Raw genomic sequence first — 22,073 nt, 5'->3', positions numbered from 1 at the left:
GCTGTGCTCCAGTGTTAGGTACCATTGCAGGTGGAAACAGCACACTGGGAGTTATGGTAGGTCCATAAGGGAATGTGTCTATTACTAGAAGGGAGGCATAGTTGAAATTTTCAGCCTTATCTTCACTAACATCACCTCCAGCTACACTGTAAAAAGCACCTGGATGTTTGGTCATCTGATTACTTCTTCTGGTGAACTTGGCAGTATTAAGTTTAACATCATCAGTTGGACTTGATGATGTTAAAGGTCTTTTCCAATGTAAATGATTCAGAGATTCTGTGCATTTCAGTGGTAGCTGTTTAGTTCTCGTATGAGCATTCCAAATTAAAACCACATTTTACCTTACTGGATAATCCCTTAAAACAGATCATCAATAAGGAATATTTAAAGCTTCTTCTTACCTAGAATGCTCTAACCATATTATTCTTAATGTTCTATGTTTTCTTCAATGCTAGTTTTCAGTTTTTGAGCTCCAGTTTTCTTATTTACCTCTTTATTTGAAGAAGGATTTTAGAAAAATCGAGAGGCTTTTGGGTTAGGGCATATGGGGACCTGTTTGAAGGCTATAGTGAAGCAGGAATGTAAACAACAGGATTTTGTCTTTTAAAAATGATTCTCCGTGTAGGTGAAATGCTGCTATTCTTTAGCAAGCTGGGAAATAATATGTAAATCTCTGTTTATAATGATGATCCTGCATCTTGTTTAGTATTTAGGCAATGGAGAAACCTTAGCTAGTTTAAAGGCAGTTTAAGGATTTAAGTGATTAGTTGGAGATATTTTAACATGTGCTTCTTGCAGTTTATATTCTGATGAAGAGAATGATACATACTTACACTGATAAACATTTTATCATTGTTGTCCAAGAACAAAGCAGCTTGACCTTCTTTAGGGAGTATTTCAGTCTGTCGCTTAATTTCACCCTTTCATGCACTCACATTTCTTTTAGTACCATGTTGAAAAGAAAATAAATTCAGAGCTATTTTTTAGGACGGGGTTCTCTTTTGTGTGAAGCTCTGGCCCAGAAGCTCAAGTCAGTAGAAAATCTGTCCAGTTCACAAAATGTTAAAGGCATGACAGGCCTACCATAATCCTGTTGTTGGTGCCCTTTTATGTCTTGGGAGTGGGTGGGGATGAAACAATAATTTCTTAGAATAGTGAAATGTAGACTAAGAACTGGTTGACACAGTTAAATGAAAATAAATTACTATGATAATCAGAATAGAAACTGTGATATTAAATCAAGTCGAGTTAGAAAAAACACCCAAATAATTTTACCTTAAAATAAGCTGCCTGAATGACTTTTTTAAAGAAGTAATAAAATAATAGCATGTGAGTATATGCATTAGGGTTGCAAAATATGGTCTATAGATTATGTTGACAGATTTAAAACATGCAATTGTGAGCACAGTGAAGATCCTTGAGGTACTTTGTTGCAAAGATTCAATTTTACTATGGAAAAAACGCAGAAAATACCTATACCCCAGCTTCTATGTTTTAGGAAAACCTCTCTTTTCCTCTGTTTTTCCAGTTAAAAAAAAGAAAGTGGGAGAGTGTGGGAGGTGGAGGAGAAAACCTTAAACACAAGACCCCAGTGATTTCAGGTGATGTGTGTGAGGAAGCAGAATGATTGAAAGAGATATTGAAGTTCCTATGTTGCTGCTGTTTTATTGCAAATAAGAATGTGAAAGCTTTATGCTCTCCCAATGCTTTGAACGTGAGAAGTAGGACTGGTGCCAGTTAGAGCTGGTCTTTGTGGCTTCTATTATGTTCTTTCTGAAAGGAGGAAGGAATTAAGTTTGGTTTTAGCTTGGAGTTCCTCAGAAGCGCCATCTCTGTAACCAAGCCCTTTACAGACTCCAGAAATTCTCACTGAGAACTGCCTAAGCAGAGACTGAATGCAGATTAACATCTCTTAGGAAAGAAATGAGGTTTCTCTTATGCTTCAATTTGTTTACTAGCTTTTCTGTGTTAGTCATGTAAAACCTAAATATATGTTTCTGTGAAAATAATTTGACATTTTTTTGTCATGATTCCAGTAAGACTTATGCTTCAATGTTCTTTCATTTAGTTAATAGCTCCTTACTTTTATTCATGGATTGATCTTTTTACTGTTTGAAATTATTTTGACAAGTATGTGACAGTCTTTTACTATATCATGTTTCCAAACCATAGTTTATTGGTATTTAATACTTTAAATATTGAGATTTTTCCTTCGGAGGCCACAGACTAAATGTGGGCACAATTCATGTGGAGTTGCTTCTAGAAGTTTGTCATGCCTTATTCATTTCCTATTTCATATTTTGCAGTTCTTTTATGAGCTTTCTAAATAATTATTGTATTTCAGGGATTTGTTGGCACGCAGTTCTGTCTGTTGTCCTTGGAATCAGTAACATTCCTCTTTTCTGGTTTTCTGTGTTTGTTATTGATCAGTTTAGATTTTGTGTCTTGGTTTGCTAGTAATTGTTGCAAATTCCCCTTATCACAAATGGATTAGTAAAAGATATTTGTTGGTAAAATCACTAATTAGGTGATGTTTTTAAACAGGCCTTAAATTAAATGAGCGCTTAGGTTTCTAGGCTTACTAGAAGAAATCCTGAGCTGATCTATAAAGACATAGTTGTGATCTGCCTTTAGCTGTTAGTTTCTCCCTGCTTGCATGTGGAATGACACTGAATGCAGGAACTTGGCAAGCTGTGTGGTTGGATTTGGTCTGTACATGGAACAGACCAAAGCTGTATCTGGAATGTTGGAGGGAGGATGTGAATACCTGTTTCAAAGTGTGGGAAAACCTTTCTTGACAGCGCAATATTTCTGTATATGTATCTGGATCACAGCAGCTCTTCAGGCTTGGCGTTATAATTAAAGTGAGTTAGTGTGTGCAAGGTGCAAATTGTCAAGGTGTAGTAGATTTTAAGTTAGAAAAGCTTTCTGCCTATTTTTGGGTTCTACCATATGGAAAGAACAGATTTTAAGCCTTTGGTGATATGAGGTATTCCATGTGTCTGAATCAAGTGAAATAGGCTATACTTGATCACTGAGTGTACACAAAGCTACATATTGGGAAGGAAACACTGGATTCTTACTGCAAATTGTTCTGCAATGGGCAATGTTTGCAGGAAAAAAACTCCAGACATCTAGAAAATTTATCTGAAAGGAGCCGTAAGTTACATTTGATGATGACTGGCATATGTATCTCTTCCTTCATAAAGTCTTTGATTCCCCTGTTCCTGGTGAAAATAATAAATTAACTGAAAAAGAAGTGATTTGTATTAAGAAAAAACATGTTGCCCTAATTCGACTCCACTGGGCATTGTCAAGTAAATCTGAGTGGTGCTTTTGCAAGTGAGATTCCAGAAGAATTAGTACAGTGCAAGTTCTACTCTCTTGTCTAGCACCTTGGAAATAAGCCTTTCTCCTACTTCAGTTGCAGGATGTTGAATTTGCATAATGTTTGCTGTTGGCAATGTTAGATGTGGTTTTCCTAGTGTCTGTTCAAATTCATGCTCAATGTCTTAATTAAAATGTTGTGGTCTGTTTGTCTCCATGCAAAATTTCAGTTAGTACGTGGAGGCATGAAGCATTTCTAATCTAGAAGTTTGAAAATCTTCATACTCAATCAATCCCTTAAGATTAATCCCAACTACCTTAAGAAAAGTTCATAAACATTTAGGGGAGGAAAGGAAGCTCTAGTCTTTGCTTGCTCAAACATTTGTTTGCTGAAATAGGTGTTTAAGGAATATTTTAGTTCTGTGAACAACTGCTGAGACTTCAATTTTTCAATGGTACCACGATGAAAGAAATAAGGGAGACTATTCGGGAGGAACTAAAGTTACAGGGATGCAATCTACAAATAGAGGCATATGAAGGAAACAAGGCTTCTTTCTTCTCTGTAGAGCTGCTTGCCAGTTTGACAAGTTTATGAGAAATGGCTCATAATTTCCAAAAATTTTCAGACTGAAGAAAATGGTCTCCTATTTTAAACCAGTTCATTAGAAATGGTTCACTAAAAGTCTCTAAACTTTCTGTGCCTTGACAAGGATTTGTGACTTGGCCAGGGCAATCACTTTAAGTTTAGGTGATTTTTGTCTTTGTGATGAAAGTCTAATTAGACATTCTAAGTTTCTTACTGTGTTCTCTGTATAGGATTTCAGTAATTTTAAATAGGGTTTTTGAGTATCCATCAGTCCAGAGCTGGAATTTTTTTCTGGCAACTTCTCCTTGGTTACTTTGCTGTGCTGTAGTTATCAGGTGTTGAAGCTGAAAGCAGGTTGGCATTTGACATGAAAGCAACATAGAAAAGGAAGGCATGAGATATTCTGTGTTTTCCCAGTTCTTCCCTATTTTCTGTCAAATAGTTGAAAACAATGGACAAAGTGTTTACCCTAATCCTGTAACAGAAAAGAACCCAAAAAGCCTTATTACTGCTACCAGTGACTTCTTCATATGCATTAAAATATGATGGTTAATTCTATGAGCATGTATTAAAGGTTTGTGGGTTTCTTTAAGGCCAAGCCATGAAGCTTTCCTGGCTTCCCATCATGGTCCTTAATTGCTGGCTGGGTGAAAAGCAGTTCCTTGGCTCATTTGAGCAATGCTTTGCTGACTGTCATAAATTTGATAATTGGTCACTTGAAGAGGGCAAATAGAAGGTTGTAGAAAATAAATGTCTTGGATAATGATGTCATATCTTGCTGAAATTCAGGAAGTCCAGAAGTTACTTGGTGAGGGACTAGGAGTAAAGAGAAACAAAGAGTGATCATAACCACACTTAACTTGGTTCCTTTGTCTCAGATAGGATACTAAAATCAAATTTAAATTATGCATGTAAATAATTTTGGACATGGACAGTTTTAGTATCAATGCAAAGAAGTTGTCCAGGATAATGCATCTAAAAGTGAACTCAATTGTAGAAATTATTTATTTTTAAAAGTACTTCATCTTCCATAGTGAAGTGAGAGAAATGTATTGCACATCACACCTTTAATTTTGATTCTTAAAATAATTGCTGAAAAATGAAAACAGCAAGAAACTCCCAGTTTTAAGAGGGCTTAAAAGACGGGGATCAAATTGTGACCTCAGTTTGATTTGCTTTAACTGTAATATTGGCTGCTACAAACTGTTGAATAATCTTTGTTTTGGAATTGGCAGAAGATGGATATCCCCCCTCCCCCCCTCCCTTTTTTTTATTTATATGAATGTAATGGCCTCTATTTTGCACAAATTTCTAGGAACTATGAGGAGGCAGAAATGCGTACAGATATCCTAGTTTCTTTTGATAAATTCATGTATTATGTCAGATACCATGCCTTAGATCAAAGGGGATTTTCAGCTTTAAAAGAGGCTTACCCTGGACAGAAATGGGAGTGAGGGTCTGTTCACAAGACAAACTGGTAGTTGGTCTTTCAGACTGAGAACTGATGGGGTGTTGTAAGGAAGGCACACAAATTAGTTTCAGTGAGTGTTCTTTGAGCCTGAAGCCTTCCTGAGGCACAAATTAGGAAAAGTCTGGACATAGCCCAAAGACAGAAAACAGGGTAAATTTTGATAACATATAATACCTTGAGTGTGGAACCTACTTTCAGATGGCAGTCTGCTTTATCATGTTCTGTGTGTCCCTTCATGTGTTTCTTCCTTCTTTCTGTTTTGGAAAGTACTTTTTATTCAAAAGTTATTTTAATGTTTTACCAGAAAAAAACTTGGATATCTGTCAAGACTGCTTGCTAAATGATTTTGTATGCACCACAAAATATTTTTTGATCTGTAGGAACTGGAATAAGCACAGTGAACTAAGCATAATTACCAAGTTTAATCTGAACTCTTCTGTTCCCTATACTTTCTTTAGGATTCTTTTCCTTACTAGTTAAAATATATTAAAGGTTGTTCTTTGAGTTAAGTCTTGGACAGATTTTGCAAAAAACCTAAATAATTAATTCTGTAGATGATTACACTTCTTTAATGTGTTTAGTAATCTTGAAATATGTATAAAAATGCTTTTTTACCTGATATTCCACAATACTTTCCTTGCATAATTATGGATTTTGGAACAAATTCTATGTTACGTACATGAGGAAATGGTTCCATAATTATACTAATGTTTGCATAATTAACAAGCTGCTTGCCAATTTTAACTGACAAATTCCAAGTTGCTTCTGCACGAAGGGAAAAAGAAGCCATAAAAAAGGCAACTTCTGTTAGTTTTTCCTTTCATACTTCTTACAGGTGTTGAAACTATTTATTTCTAATTTGCAAGTGAATTTATGTGTTTTTTTTCTGATAGGCAGTGCTGTACAGATTTGGAGGGCTGGCTTCCTCCACCTATGCTCTGGGGCTGTTTTGGGGGGCTGCCCTCAAGCTCTGCCAACAAATCTCAGTCCTGGCTTGTACAATCCCCTGCTGCTTCTGCCTCAGTTCTGGGCAGCTCTGCAGAAGTGACTGCCAATAGCACTGACTTCTTCCAAGTGGTGCAGGAGTTCTCTGGTGCTCACAAATGGGGGCTGGGGAAAGACCACCAAACTTATTTCCACTTGTGACCCAAGGCAAGGTTTGAACTCCGGTTTCCGCTGAAAAATGGCAAGTGTGCCGTTGGCCTTCTGTACTGCTCAGCTGCATGGATCTAATGCTTTACATAGCTACTGAGTAAAATGTTGATGTCTAAATAAAAGCTGAAAACACTTAGTCATTTTAAGATCCTGAAATTAAATGGTCGTAATAAAAACATGAAGGAGAATAGCTGATGTGGCACTTACAAAGTGAAAATGAAAGTATCTATGTGTATATATGCATATTTGTTATTTCAATTTCTAAGTGGTCTTGTGTGTTTTCCTCACTGTATCTATATATATTTCGTGCATAACTGTTTGTATTAAAAAATCCATATGCAGCATTCTTTCACTTTCATTTAAAACTTGTGAATCACAACAAAAATGCTGTAAGAACATCTAAGGTAGATAATTAAAATATAATTAAGTTTAAATGCCTTGGTGAAGGAATATAAAAATATTTAAATTCAACAGGCTAGTACATTTGCAGTTTTCTTTTATTAGGTGTGAAATCTAAGAATCCCCTGCCAACTCTTGAGGGCTCAATCCAGAATGTTGAATTGAAGTACTGCGGCACATCATTGGTCAAATGTGCCTCTGGGACCGTGGGATCAATAAAAATTTGTGCCAAAGCCCCAGGTATGTGCAGCTGGACCATGTAAAACTTTATTGCCTGTATAGGAGAATTGGCCTTGCTTTTTACAAGGGGAGTTACTGAAACAAGAATTTACTCATTGTTCCTATGAATCAGAGAGGGGTTTTTGTGTTCTGTTTTGGGGGTTTGTTGTTATTATTAAGTATGTTGTGATGATCCAGTCTTGCCTAGTATAGTCAAATTTTACACTGCATAAGATTTTTTTTTTTCTACTGAGACAAATACTAATCAGGAAGTATTCAAGAAATAGGAAAAATACAGAATATTTTCACCTACCTTTATCCTTAGCATTATTTTGGTGTATTTTCCTGACTGTTTAATGCCTCATTTTCCATTAATACTATAGGTATGTATTTTGCTTGTAAAGTTTTTGAGGACTCTGTGATTTTTTTTTTTTGACTTCTTTAATACAGTTTTTCCTGAGGAGCATGTGGGAACTTATCAATGTGTATGATGTCTTTATGGATAAAAAGCAGCTAAGATCAAGAGCATTAAAAATTGAGTGTCTTTAAATTGAGTTCATGGTGATGTTTAAGTAGCTTATTTTATAAAATTTTATAAAGTAATTTATAAAACAGTATAAAATGCTGTTTTGAAGATAATCAATTACTTTATTTGAAATCCTCCTAGAAGTCAAGGCATTTATAAGATGAACATTAAGTAGATTGCCAAATAGTTTATGTGATGCTGCTCTTTCTATTTGCTCTTTTAATTCTGTATTCACAACGTAAATTAATAGATGTTCTCTTTGGACTAGTAAATGTTAGTCTTGAAAATTTATCTTGTTACACTAAAAGCAGTAAGGAATCTAATTTTTATCTTAGGTGATGGTGGAAAAGAGAAGCTGATTCCTTTGATTCAAGGCCCTTCTGACACCAGAGACTTACACAGCAGTAAATGGCTCAATGAGAGTAGAAAGCCAGAATCTCTCTTAGCTCCAGATTTGGTAGCCTTTACAATCCAAATTCCACAGTATATGGACTACTGCCATAATTCTGGTAAGTACAAAATTCTTGTTAAACTGGTATCACATTACATTTTTCCTATCCAATGTGATTTGCAAAAGAGGGATTTGATATAAAATGTGCCAAATGTCAAAGTATCTTCTAAATACTCTGCACTCATTGTAACTTCAGCTCACTGTGAGACAAAACAACTGAAATCTGCATTTTGATTTATGTCTTCATCAATAAGGAGTGCTTCATTAACTTTGGTTGCCTTTTAAAATAATTATATGAAGGTTTTGTAAACTTCAGGAGGGGGAGGGAGGAGAGGCAGGATCCATGTTGAAAATATTAGTTCCATTCTCTCTTCCTGGTACTGGGTTGGCTTTCTTATACAGAAGTTGACATACTGGATTCTAAATGGTTCATATAAATTTATTATTAAGAATTTGTTTATCATAAAATTTGCTAACAATAAAAAATAATCTAAAAAATACTGCAGGGCACACGTCCGACCTCATCAAATTTGATGTTGTGGTGGCCTTAAATCAGAAGTTAATAATTTGTGAGAGTTGTGTGGCTAAATTTAAGGGTGTTGTTGACTTTGTGGGCATAAATACTTTTACCTGACATTCTTATGGTTTCTGTGGTCTTTAAACAAAACATTGGTCTGTTTTAAGCAACACTGAGAATTTTTAAATATGTTGAGTTTAAAGTAACTCACGTAGTTTGTGAAATACACATGGAACTGAGTTTTGCTGTCAGTGTGGTGCTTCTTAAAAACCATGTTTTCATGTTTTTCAAAGCTTATTCTATGGCCATGCTAGGCATGGAATCAAAAGTGGGGAAGAACAATCAAAAAAAGTATCTGGGTTAAGGAAAGTAAAAGAATTACCTGATCCCAATATTATGAATCACAGAACGAACTTGAACACTTCAAGTGTGCTTTTTCCTGTATTTTTTCCTGTGAAATGATTCTTGAATGTCACTAGTCTGAAAAGTAACAGTGAATTTATTACTGTCATTGCAATTTTTATGTGCATATGTAAGCAGAATTTGATACTTAGACAGAGTAAATATTTGTAAGCACTGTGCACTCCAGCAGTTGTTAGGTTATTTTTTCAGTAATTGTACTTCTGTGTTTTTTGGATAGCATCATGTTGGAAATGTTTACAGCAGTGTTATTACAACAATTATCTTCAGGTCCTGCTCCTAAAGCATTGCCAAAAAGCAGTTCAGGATTCAATAATATCTGAATTAGTCAGATGAAGCTAAAATCTGTGGCACCTGTTGATTCACTTAAATACCTTTTAAACGTTCATAACACCAGTAATTATTGTTATGACTAATTGTTGCATTTCTTGCCTTTTTTGGGGATTTTTTGTTTAATTTTCAAATTTTTGTCTTAGTCTATGAATTATAATTTAAAGGCTCTGTGGATACTGTACACTTTCTGCTTTGTTACAGGTCATAAGGATCACATCCATTTTTGCTCATCAGTGTTATAGATGTTCCCCTTAGGTGGGTGGGAGTCCTTGATGGGTTGTGACAGGAGGTGCTTAATGAGAATTAAGGCACTGACAAATGAAGTGCTGACCAGGCTCACATTCAGGGATTTTGAGATACAAAACATTTTTTTGCAATAGACAATTGTCTGTGGTACCTGTTTTTTAGATGAATGGACATGCATTAAAAATGTGAAGGTTTTAGAGTTGAAAATGTTCTGGACACTTCACCTGCTCCTTCAGCATCTCAGGGAAGTTGTATTGATTCTGTGTACACAGTGGCTGTCACTAACCTGCTCTAGCTTTGCTCCTGTCGGGTGGCACCTGCAAGGAGTGACAAATGAGAGGAAAAATCTGACTGATTTGCTCAAGCTTCAGTCTCATTCAACAGGAAGAATGGCATACTGCAAATTACTTATTTTTTTTTAACATAAATTAAACCGGGAGTAATTAATGTTTCATTTGTCTCAGGTTCTGTACAAAGAATCACCAAAGCAAAAGTGTTTGCTTTTGAATCCATACTGAAGAAACTGGGGCAATTTTAATACAGGAGATATGGCTATCATTTTCATTATTACTGTGAAAATTATATGTAGGGAAAACATGAAGTGCTTTGGGAGCATAAAAATGCATTTGCCATCAGTTGCAGTCACTTCTGGGAGTTAAAACAGCTATACTGGATAATTTCACAGAAAAAAACTCGTCCCTTGAGAGTAAAAGGTTTTTTTAAGCTGTATTACTGGAGGTGATTGTGCAGTACTTAAGTTGTTTGTGAAATTTTTCCTGATAATGTTGCATAGAGTGTTCTGTATTAGGAATTTGGAATAATTAATTCATTAAATTGAATGAAAAACAACTTGATCAAAAATTAAAGCTGTCGTTTGGATATAAAATGCTAAGGAGGAGGTTGTGCAAATGGCATGACATACTTGAATAAATCAGGGCATATTTACCTGGTGAACAGGGAGGGCACTGTTCCTCCTCCGCTCCTTGTTGCATCAGCAAGTGTCTACTGTCTTGTATCACTTGAACCATATGATCCAGGGTGATCAGGATGGTTGTGCAACTTCCTTTTACTGCTTGTCTGTATGTGGCCCTGCAAAGTTACAGGATGTATTTACAATCTGAGGGATAGAGCATTTGACAAGATATCTTCCTTTTTGCTATTTCACTTGTGCTGTTGAGAGGAAGAGAAAAAAAGAATATGGTTCTAGCAGTACCATACTGCAATGAGTACAACCATTCCAAGGAAAAAGCTCTTTGAAGGGCTTTCAAAAAGGGCAGCATTTAGACCATGTGCTGTGTAGCATGTACAGTGTACGTCAAGTATAAAGCAAGTGCATAAACTTATGATTACTGGTCAGGAGTGTTTTACTGTTTAATGCATGAAGTGTCATTAGCATGTGGAAAACTGATCCACCTTTGGCAAAGGAAGTTTTTAGGGACAAAGAACATAAATATGATTTTGTTTAGTCCTTATGCTGTAATTTTAATTTTGGATACTTTGGTTGTATGAAAACTGCCCCAGGTATCTCTATGCATGGTTGTAAAAATCAGTGAATATGCTTCTTACTCTTTAAACTGCAGCATATAAATAAGTACAAGAGAGGAGATTATTCCATTACCCCAGGGCTTGGGAAGGTCTTCTTACTCTTTCTCTGAAATAACCCTGGCTTTATTAACCCTGGGAGCAAGCTGCAGACCTTGTTTGTTTCACCTGGCCTTTGAGAGAAGAGGGAGATTTCAAAATGAGTGCTGGTGTTAGTGGTTAATTATGAACAGCTGTTGAATAGATGAGGTGAGCTGATTAAGCTCTATTTGGTTTGCCATATTGAATAATTGGGAGTGCGTGCACAGCCAGTGTATGGACAGCTTTATTACAAATAAATCAAAAGGAAAAAAAATAAAAAATACAATTAATGAAGTTTTCTCTGAGATCGGCTTGAATAGGCAATAATGCAGCAGTGAAATAAGGGAGTAAACAAAAGTGCTTGTATTAATGTCGTGCTCATATGTGTCGAATTTCTACACTTAGTGCAGCAAAGCAAGAGTGGGAAGGGTTCTCTTATTTGTCGAAGCTGCATAAAGGCTGAAGAGCAAACTTTTAACCTTATAGAAGTTGGTATTTCTTGTTTAAGTGATATGTTTCTCCGACTCCAAAACCTTTAGAATTTTTTTCTTCTATCAGTCTTTTGATTTAGATTAGATCACTCCATTCACCCCCTTCTCATGCTAAAAGGAAAAAATAACTGAAGAAATGATATCTTCAAGTATGAAAAAATTGCCATAGAAGTTGTACCAGTACGAACATAAACTTTTTTATTGTTGTAAATGATCTGATTTTTATCTGTTAGAACTTAATAAAAAGGAGGTGAGATATTAGAGATAAGTTTGGTTTTATGCTTATACACCTACATATGTCCCCCAAATTCCCTCTTTTTGCAGTTAAAAAAGCATTATATTGATATATTTTTAAATTTAATTTTGACTGCTTGCACTAGGGATATTAGCTTGAATTTTGAAGCTGAAGCAGTTATATTTTTAAGTTCTCATCCAATTTAAATGAGTTCTTGTGGTAGTAAGTAAATAAGTAAAAATCCTAGTAAAAGAGAATTCATGGTCTAATTTAAGTATTTTGAAAAGATTTAACACAATGAATGAATAAAAATGGTTAGTGTATTGGAGTAATTAAAGACAATTCACATTTGTGATTTGGACATAAATGTGTAAAAATTATACCCATCTATCTTATTACATTTCCTTTTCTCTCCCTGAGGATTTCACTATGTACTTTATCTGTAATTGTTGCCAGTTTTCTATCAAGTTCCCACTGGGCTTCTGGTGCAAAAAATCTTATCCTCTCGATGACAGAGCTTGCCTGAATGATTTCATGCTCTTAGCATTTTTGTTCACGGGAATTAGGGGGAGAATGTAACTGCAGCTGAACATAGCATCTATTTTTGTAATTTTGAAGTTTAGACTCTGTTATTGGAACTAAATGAAGAGATGCAGGTGTTCTCCAGTTCAAGTCCTTTGGGATTTTTTGATGGTAGATGCTTGAAAAGAAAATGCATGTGTTTCCAGAGTCAAACAGCAGCTGTGGACAAGGATTTATGTTTTTCTCAGAACTTTGGGATTTCAAAATGTTACATTTAATCACATGCACAGAAAGGAGAGCAAATGTTAAAGATGTTACATATAAAACTAGGAGACTGATCTTTTTACCATACCAAGTAGTTGTGGGAATAGAGGAACAAAGTGATCTTTAATCTTAATATGCACAATTTCAAAAGGATTATGATAGTTGCCAGGACTCTGGTCTTATGAGAACTGTGCTCAGGCAGTGTGCAGCATTTATATCTTCTTAATTGCTTTTAAAACCTGGTTTATTCTTATATTTTTCTTTGGAAAAATATGAATGTTAATAGTATGAGTTACTGAAAACACAGTATTCATATAGGCTTACTTTGGAGGGTGGATTTAAATCCAGCAAGTATACATTTTTAGAAAAAAATTTCTGGCAACGTCCTGTAGTTTTCAAAATTTGATTTAAAATAGCAGTTCTACTGCCTGAACTGCAAGGCTATATTTGGAAGTTTTCTTTCTCACAGAATTTGTGGGCAGAAGTATTTTGTGGTAATGCAATTTCTCCCTCCCTTTCTCTCTGGTGATTTTGCAATTAGTTGATTGTAGCAAAGAAAATGTCTGACATGTTAAGTTTAGCTGAAATTGAGGCAAGGGTAGCAGGTGGTGGTACTGCTGAGCAATTCAGGAAGGGAGAGTAGTGTGGGCAGGAGCAGGTTGGTAACAGTGGTAAATGGCAAGTTAATCCATACCAAGGAAGAGAAAGTAAAGCCTCTTTTAACAATCGCCAGTCTGTGTGTGCTCCGTCCTCTGCCATTATCCTCACAACCTCAGTATGCTGTGCACTACAGCAATGTTAAATATCAAATATTTTTCCAGGCTTGGATCACCACTGCATCTGCTGTCTTACAAAGATCCAGCACTTAGTACTTTCTCTAAGAGAGAAGTAAACTTGTCCTCAAGTGCAGTCGGTTCCTCTGCTGGCTGCAGTTGGAGACTTCATGTCCATGGGAGTAGCAGCAAGGAGGGACATGCTATACTATGCTAACTAGATTGACTGCTTCCAGTGAGTTGCATAAATCTGGCAACTGCCAGTAAGTTCTGGTTATAGAAAGGTAATTGCACAATGCAGGAATAACACAGCTTGTTCAACTTTCCCTCAAGTGATTCTGCAAATCCTCTTGAGGAAGAGGTGTTTTCATCTCTCTGCTTATGTTGCGGTCAGTTTCTCTCAGTATGCCATAAATCCTTCAGCAATACATGTGTTCTAAAATTCTGAGATTGTGACTAAAAAGGATTAGTTTGTAAAATCTTACTTTGAAAATTGATTTTTTTTTTAAAAATAAAAAAAGGGAAAAAACCTACACTGTCATGCAAGTTTTTAGGAAGTTAGCCTCTGTAGTTGTGTTCCCTGAACTCTTTCAATCCTGTCTGGCTTTGAGATGTTCTGTTCAACTGCACTGTGGAAGTTGGACAATATCTTTAGTCAAAGAAGCACTTTTGCCTTTTTTCCATTTTTTTTCCTTAATAGAATCACTTAAGATTAAGGGTTTGGGCAAAACAAGAACAAAGCACTGTGAAGACGGGGACTCAACTCCAAATGGCAGGAGCCTTAGACTCCTAGGAAATATGGGACTGGGAGAACTGGAAAGCCTGCATCTCATCTGGATTTATAACTTTTTTGTAAAAACTCATTGTCTGCTGTTTCTTTTCTTTTAACTCAGGATAACAGTGTAGATAATGTAGTTGATCTTGTAGTTCTGGGGACAGGATTTTGAGCTTCAGTATTGGCAATTAAAGAGTTGAGCTCTTCAGTGGTGGGGGTAGTAAGAGGTATGAAGGCTTTAAAGTACTTAAAAGAAATCTCTCCACCTTCTCTTTAAACAGCTCATAACCTAGAAAATTCTGTAAAAGTGATTAAAAAGAAGTTGTTGAAAAGCCTTTTCTTTTTTAAATGTTTAACTCATTAAATGTGTAGAAGTTAGGGAATGGCAGATATGAGATTTTTTTCTGCTACCTTAATTTTGTGTGTGTGCATGTGTGTTCCATTGGATTTCTGTTCACTTTAAAATCTGGTAGTATCAAAGTGTTCCATATGGCCAACAAAGTCATATTTAACACTTCTGTTATTGGAAAAAAAAAATCTACCTGTGGGTTCAAATGATAATTTCTATTTTCATAATGGTAGAGGCTGATGTGTCTGTGCTTCCTTTATTTATGAAAATGCGTTTACCTTTCCCACTTATGGCATCTGGAAAAGCATTATTCAGCAAGGTGACTAGATACCTATTGTTGGTTTCAAGTGTTTTGAAAACATGACAGGTATAGGCTCTCAGCAATTGCTGACACATAGCTTTGGACATTGAAATCTGTTTTTAATTGAGAAAATGTATGTTGGCCAGCATATTGGGATAGTTCCTTCCCATTTTGAAAAAACACCATGGGATCTTTAACTTGCATTTGGACACTTCCCAGACATGGCCATAAGGGATTGGAGCTGTTTATTTTCAAATAGTGTTTAAACTATTTCCAGGTTTTATAATTGAATTGTAGTGCTCTCACTGTCTCTTTAGTGTTTAAATGATTCATATAAGATGGCTACTTTTTTTGTAATGAAATGCTAAATAGATATAATTGAAAATCAGTAGACTCTTGGTGGTAGTAAATGCATTTTGACTAGGTCAATTTCAGGTTTTTTAAATTTTAGTAACAAGGAACTAAATAATATCATAGTGCATTTGATAAAAACAACGATAAATGAAGCATCTTATTTTTAATGCAGAAATTATTCTATATAGAAATATATTTGTTCCACATCTGAATTTTTTTTCAGTAATTTTCACCGTTCAGCTCTGTAGCAGTTTAAAAAAGAAGCTACAGGTCACTACCAGGATTCCAATGTTCTGGTTCTAATACAAATGTACTAATAATCTCATTTTTCTGATTCAGTATGCAGTCAGAGTGAATATTCAACCACATTGTCCCTTTCTACCGAAACATTCCTGTTCAGAAGCTCCCACAGAAATTCCTTCCTATGATGTTATGAACAGCCAGTTGTGGTCAGCAGTTAAAGTTGAGCCATTACCAAGTGACTGAAGAGCTGATTTTATGTAGAAAGGAACAGTTCACAGTCAGAATTAGGCAAAGCAGGTTAGAATTTTAATGGTATTTTATTTTTTAAACTCAACTAGATAACCTCTGTTATGTTAACTAGATAACCACTTGCTATCTAGTACAGACTCCTGTAGCTGACCAAACTGAATTAATTTTGAACAGACAGATTATCTTTAAGGTGTACAACTTTGGAAACATTTAAATTAGTTCTATTTTTCTCATGTTCTGTGAAGCTTCTCAGGGGCAGGCTCTATTGTTACCAGAAATCTGCAGACTGTATAAAAATTAGCATTGCAGGAACTATTATTGACTCGTTATCTTTAAACCATTTGATCACTCCTGTGTTGTATGAGCTGATTTAATTTTATCTGTGCACTCAAATAGAACTAATATGTTCAAAATACTTAATATATACTTGTGTAAGGTGGCAGAAGTACTTAAAATTGGTATCAGGAAAACAGTGCATTGTGTAACTTTTCAGTTCTATTTAACAGCTAAAATTAGCTTACCTATAATACGTGAGCCAATTATGTTGAGTATCTCTAAATAACAGGCTTTAAGTGCAGCAAATTCAAACTCAGATGTGGTGTATTTGAGGTTATCCTGACATTCTCAGTATCACATGGAATGCTAAATCTATTTGAGAAATGCAGTGATAGGATTAGTGTGGATATATAGTTTAATTAAATAGCTAAATATTTTTAATTCTTCATTTTAATGTAATTTATACTCTTCAGTTGAATACAAGGCATTTTGAAAAGTTAAAAAGAAAACTATTTGTTTTCCAGAAGTCATGTCTGAACGAGAAGATTCTAGGTGTTGCCCTGGTCTTGCAGCCAGTTCAGTTAAGACAAACATTTGCCAGAGCAAAGTAATTTGCTGACCTGACTTCTGAGTTTCCATCCAAACGCATTTGTGCTGCAAATTGTTGATACCACTTTCAGCACAGCATATTAGTGCATGCTCTGGCTTTCCTAAGTGTTTTCCTAATTTCTGATGTATTTTCAAGATGAAGTAGACAGGTCTGGAAAAAAAAAAGGTTATTTTTTCTCCAGGAGATTTAGAAACTGTGTATTTGCAGAATAGCAAATAATTTTGGAGTTTCTGAACCTTTGAGGACATTTCATGGTTATGCAATGAATGGGTACTCTGACAATGTGAATGGAAGGGATGGGGAGTTCCAAACATTTCAGCTCTTAGAGTGAGAGTTTGCCTGTATCTACCAACTCTTACCCATTTAGCCTGGGTTCCCCATCTGTCACTGTAGAGCTTCTGGGGCTGATTGTCTGGGGTTTGTGCCAAGCTGAAGAAATATCTTTGGCTGTGCTGCCTCATATCCAGGAATCTTGGAAAAATAGACCACTGCCTTTGGAAAGGTTGACATGAAAGGAGTCAGACTGACCAGAGTTTGAGCCATGTCTTTTTGAATTTCAGTGTTTATAACAGTCATACCAGTGGAAAAAAGACCATGTTGTAATAATATGATGCAAAAAATAAATTAAAATAATGTTTATTCAGCTATATAATTAATAATAAGTAATAAATCTTCAAATTAATAGTCTGAATAAACAAACAAGTGGCTGACTGCCTCTTCTTATCTCCTACTGCCCTCAAAAGTACCTAAGCTTGTTTTACTTTTGGAATAAAAATAATTAAACCCTAAACAAGTATTGTGTGAATACAATATAAAATATAATATAATATTAGAACTTCCCCATTAAAGTGGGGAAAATAATGGAAATTTTGTAAATAGAAGCAATACTTTGAAAATTAAGAGATGATTAAATATAAGAGTTATTGAATACAGTATCTGGCTCAACATTAGTGAGCAGGGTTGTGGAGCACATATGGTGATGGATCATCACTTTTAGATAGAATTCTCCTCTCTTCTGTATGTCCATTGATGTAATCTGTCAGATATCTAGTTTATGTAGAAGTTGATAAAGCACATCTTTTATGCTTTGGGCTTTTCATGACCTATATGTACAGCATATTTCTTATTTTTAGTGTAATTATGTTCATGTTTGGTCATGTATTCAGTAGAAATAAATTAATGAAATGAGAATATGAATTGTCTTCTGTACTTTTGAGTTGTCTTATTTCCCTGCTGTAATAAGAGAAAAGGAATGCAGTGTTGAGCAAGTCTTTCAGGTTGTTACGTGAAGATTTGTACAAGAAAATGAAATATCTTCAAACTATCTTTATAGTATTTGAAAGATGTATTAGCCCATGTCCTGGATTAATATTTTTCAGATAGTAAAATTATTGCAAAACACTTCTTTCATACATATTTCATAATAAATTCATTATTCAGTGATAAGTTTAACATTAACCTATTATGTTAAAAATGATTTTTAAAACCAGGTTTGGGAAAATCTTAGAGATAGAATGTAATTTTCTGAAACCAGATGTGTAATTTCAAGTGTGCATATCAGTCCTTTAAGCAGTTGTGATCTAAACAAGTAAAATGAAACTTTAATGCAAGTTGCAATCAGTTGATTAAATTCTTTTTAATTGCAAAATGAAATAGTTAAGGTACATTTATATTTTTCTAAGAAGGAGTAAGAAAATATAATAATCATAATACTAATATGTTTAGTGTAAAAACTTTTATGATCATTTGAAGCCAATAATACTTGGTTTTTTTTCTTCACTGGTAACATAAGCAAAGTACAAGCCTGTGAAAGGGATGACTTAACACAACTGTTGATGCACTTCAACTGAAACATCTTTATCAAGTTAATACAAGAAGCAGTCATGCCCTACTTGAATTACTCATTTATAATGGCTGAGCAGCAGCCTGGATGTGGACTTTGAAATCCTGGGAAAATAAGATGCATGCATGCATCCAAATGTCTTTAAAGCAGCTGTAAAATGTTGAAGTGAGATGTCAGCTACTAGCTGTTGTCTACAGTTTTAGTTTGAAGGGAGGTGTGATCATTTAATTGCTAACCAAATTTAATATTATGATAGTCATTATATCCTCAGTTCAAAACTTTTTATTTTCTAGAGCCATTTGAACTGAAGAATTAGAATATTTGTCTGCTTTTTTGCACACTTTTATTGCACAGATTATTCCAACTTTTTTTGAAGATCTTACTTGCTTTGTTAAAATACATACATTTTTCACTAACTTTTATTGTGCTTGTAATGAGGAAATAATAATCCCAAAGATGTGTAAAATACCAAAATAAAGCACATGTGTGGGTAGCAATTCCAAAAATGCTGCCTTTGTTGTCAATAAGGACCTAAGAGTATAAGAGCTGGTAAAAGCCATATATTAAAAGGATTTCTGTCTCTTTGCACTGGTGAGATGTTGCTGTTTGCACAGTCTTTTGCAGATGATGGCATTGCCAGGTTCTTTGTCTTCACAGTTTGATTTCATGTTTTCTTTGAAAAGACATATAGAAAATTAACTGTTTAATTTTTCTTCAAATTCTTACACAATTCCAAAGGGTGTGCGTCTCGTTATACTTGAAACAGATTTTTCGTTAGAAGTGCCAGATGTTTCTCTAGTATCCTCACACTTCCCAAGTACCCATTATGGAAGTAAACACTCTTCAGTTACTGCAGGAATTGTAGAAGTTCCTATGACAAGAAGTCAGTGGGAGCATGGCCATCCAGTTTTGCATGTTGGAACATCTGTAAGGCAGTGTGAACTTCATCTTGCACTTTGGATTCAGCCAATAAAGTCCATGTTGTATATATCCAGGGATATTCATAATAAACTCATAGCAAGGATGCCTAATTAAGGATCACTCAAGAACTGATGAAGAAGTTTTTTCCTTCTTTCTGTTACAAGTAGTATTGAGATGACTTGTACTTTGTTTCCTGGAAAAATCACTGTCTCAAAATCATGGTGGAAGGAGAACTGTTTTCTACACAATGGCAGCAAAGTAGGCTCCCAACTCAACGATCATGCCTTCTTCCTGGTGCTGGGAAAAAGGAGAGGTGGGAAGAATCCACCTTAAAGGTAGAAATAGGATGGGTAAAAGTCTTCACTCATAGTTTTTCCAAGGCAGCCCTAGTAGAGTTATTTGGTATAGCTCTTATTAAAGGGCTTTAAACTAGATTTGAAGGAGGAAAGCAAATAAACCCAGGCTTACTACAGATAACCTGGGGGCACTATGCCATGTCTGAGGGATGCTGTGGTAGCAAGGTCTTTGGTCTGCTTCCTCAGTGGAGTTTGGGGGAGGAAATCCATGTGGCAGCAAAGACACAAGGGTTATTGAATTTTTAGAAACCAAGGAAGCACCTGAGAATGGTTGCTTAGGAATTAGGGCTTGTCATCCCCAAAAGTCAGTAATGAATATTCCAACTGAAGTGCATTTGCACCAATGCACTCAGCATGGGCATCACGCAGAGGAGCTGGAAGCCTTTGTGCAGCAGGAAAACAGTGATATATTTGCTATCACGGAAACATGGTGGAATGACTTGGGCAACTGGGTGCTGCAGTGGATTGCCATAAACCCTTCACAAAGGACAGTCAAGCCAGGAAAAATGTTGGAGTAGCTCTGTATGTTGGGGAGTGTTTTGGTTGTCTGGAGCTTAATGATGGTGACAGCAGGGTGAGTGTTTATTTTAGAGTCAGAGCGAAGCACAGCGAGGCTTTGGTGGGAGTTTGCTAAACGCCTCCCAAGCAGAATAAAGAGGTAGATAAAATATTCTGTTAGTGGCTGGGGGAAATCTCACAGTTGCTGGTCCTTGTTCTCATGGGGGACTTCAACTTATCAGATGTCTTCTGGAAATGCAAAACATTGTAGAAGAAACAGCCTAGGAGATCCCTGGAGTGTGGAAGTTAACTTCTTGACACAGCTGATGAGCAAGTGAACTATGAAAGGCACAGGCTGGACCTGTTGTTTGTGAGCAGGGATGTGCTGGTGGGTGATGTGGTGGTTGAAGGCCTCTTGGACCCAGTAATCATGAAGTGACAGAATTTTTGGTTCTTGAAGAAGTAAGGGAGATAGGGAAGCAGCAGATCTGCTGCACTGGATTTCCAAGAGCATACTTTGGCTTGCTTAGGAGACTGACTGAAAGAGTACCTTGGGAGGCAATCATGAGGCACAAAGGAATTCAGGAAGACTGAACATAATTTAAAAAGGAAATCTTAAAGGTATAGCAGGCTGTACCCATGAGCTGAGAAAGATGAGCTGACGGAGAAGTGTCTGACATGGGTGAACAGAAAGCTTTGGCTGGAAATCAGGAAAAAAAAGAGGAGCTCCTGACCTTTGGAAGAATGGTTGGAAAACTCACAAGCACTGGAATAATGTTGTGAGGTAATGAAGGGAGAGAATTAGAAGGGCCCAAGCCCAGTTAGAACTTAATCTGACTACTGCTGGCTACTAATGAAAAATGCTTTTGTAAATACATCAGCAACAAAATCCATTATTGGATGCAGGGGGAAACATGATGGCAAAAGATGAGGAAAAAGCTGGGGTACTTAATGCCTTAATGCCTCAGTCTTTAATGACAAGATCAGTTGTTCTTTGGGTACCTAGCCCCCTGACCTGGAAGACAGGGTTGGGAGGAGAATGAAGGCCCCATAATCTAAGGGAAAATGGTCGGTGACCTCCCATACAATTTAGATATACACAAGTCTGTGGAGCTAGATGGGGTCCATCCAAGGGTCCTGGGGGAGCTGGCAGAAGAGCTCACTGAGGCATCTTCAATGATTTACCAGTGGTTCTGACTCACTGGGGAGGTCCCAAGTGACTGGGAATTGGCAGTAGTGACCCCTGTCTATAAGAAGGGCCAGAAGGAAGATTTGGGGAACTACAGGCCTGTCAGCCTGACCATGGTACTGGGCAATGTTATACAGCAGATTATCTTGTGTATCATCATATGGCACATGCAGGACAACAGAGGGATCAGGTCCAGCCAGTGTGAGATCAGGAGAGGCAGGTCCTGCTTGTCCAACCTGTCCTCCTTCACTGACAGGGTGACCTGCCTAAGGGGTGAGAGAAAGGCTCTGAGTGTTGTCTACTTGTGTGTTAGTAAAACCTTTGAAACAATTTTTCATAGCACACTTTTGGAAAAACTTTTTTCACGGTGTAGATGGATGTATTCTTTACTAGGTAGGAAACTGGCTGGTTGGCCAGGCCCTGAGAATGGTGGTGAATAAAACTAAATCCATTTGGTAACCAGTCAATAATGGGGTTCCCCAGGGCTTAGTGTTGGGGCACGTCCTGCTTCATACCTTTATCCATGATGTGGACAAGGGGATTGAGTGCAC

General features: G+C 36.2%; 1 protein-coding gene across 5 annotated transcripts in view; it reads left to right on the top strand.

The window, feature by feature from the left end:
* The window catches only part of VPS13B (vacuolar protein sorting 13 homolog B), a 431,489-nt gene that overhangs the window by 130,163 nt on the left and 279,253 nt on the right, over positions 1–22,073 (top strand). For all 5 annotated transcript variants that reach the window (XM_074554422.1, XM_074554431.1, XM_074554441.1 and 2 more), the window contains exons 18-19: positions 7,044–7,178; positions 8,019–8,192. In XM_074554422.1, coding sequence (XP_074410523.1) covers positions 7,044–7,178; positions 8,019–8,192 — 309 coding nt within the window. The remainder of the gene's footprint in view (positions 1–7,043; positions 7,179–8,018; positions 8,193–22,073) is intronic.

The sequence above is a fragment of the Zonotrichia albicollis genome, chromosome 1 (assembly GCF_047830755.1).
Source record: "Zonotrichia albicollis isolate bZonAlb1 chromosome 1, bZonAlb1.hap1, whole genome shotgun sequence".
NCBI lineage: Eukaryota > Metazoa > Chordata > Aves > Passeriformes > Passerellidae > Zonotrichia > Zonotrichia albicollis.
This window is presented reverse-complemented; position numbering and strand designations above follow the sequence as displayed.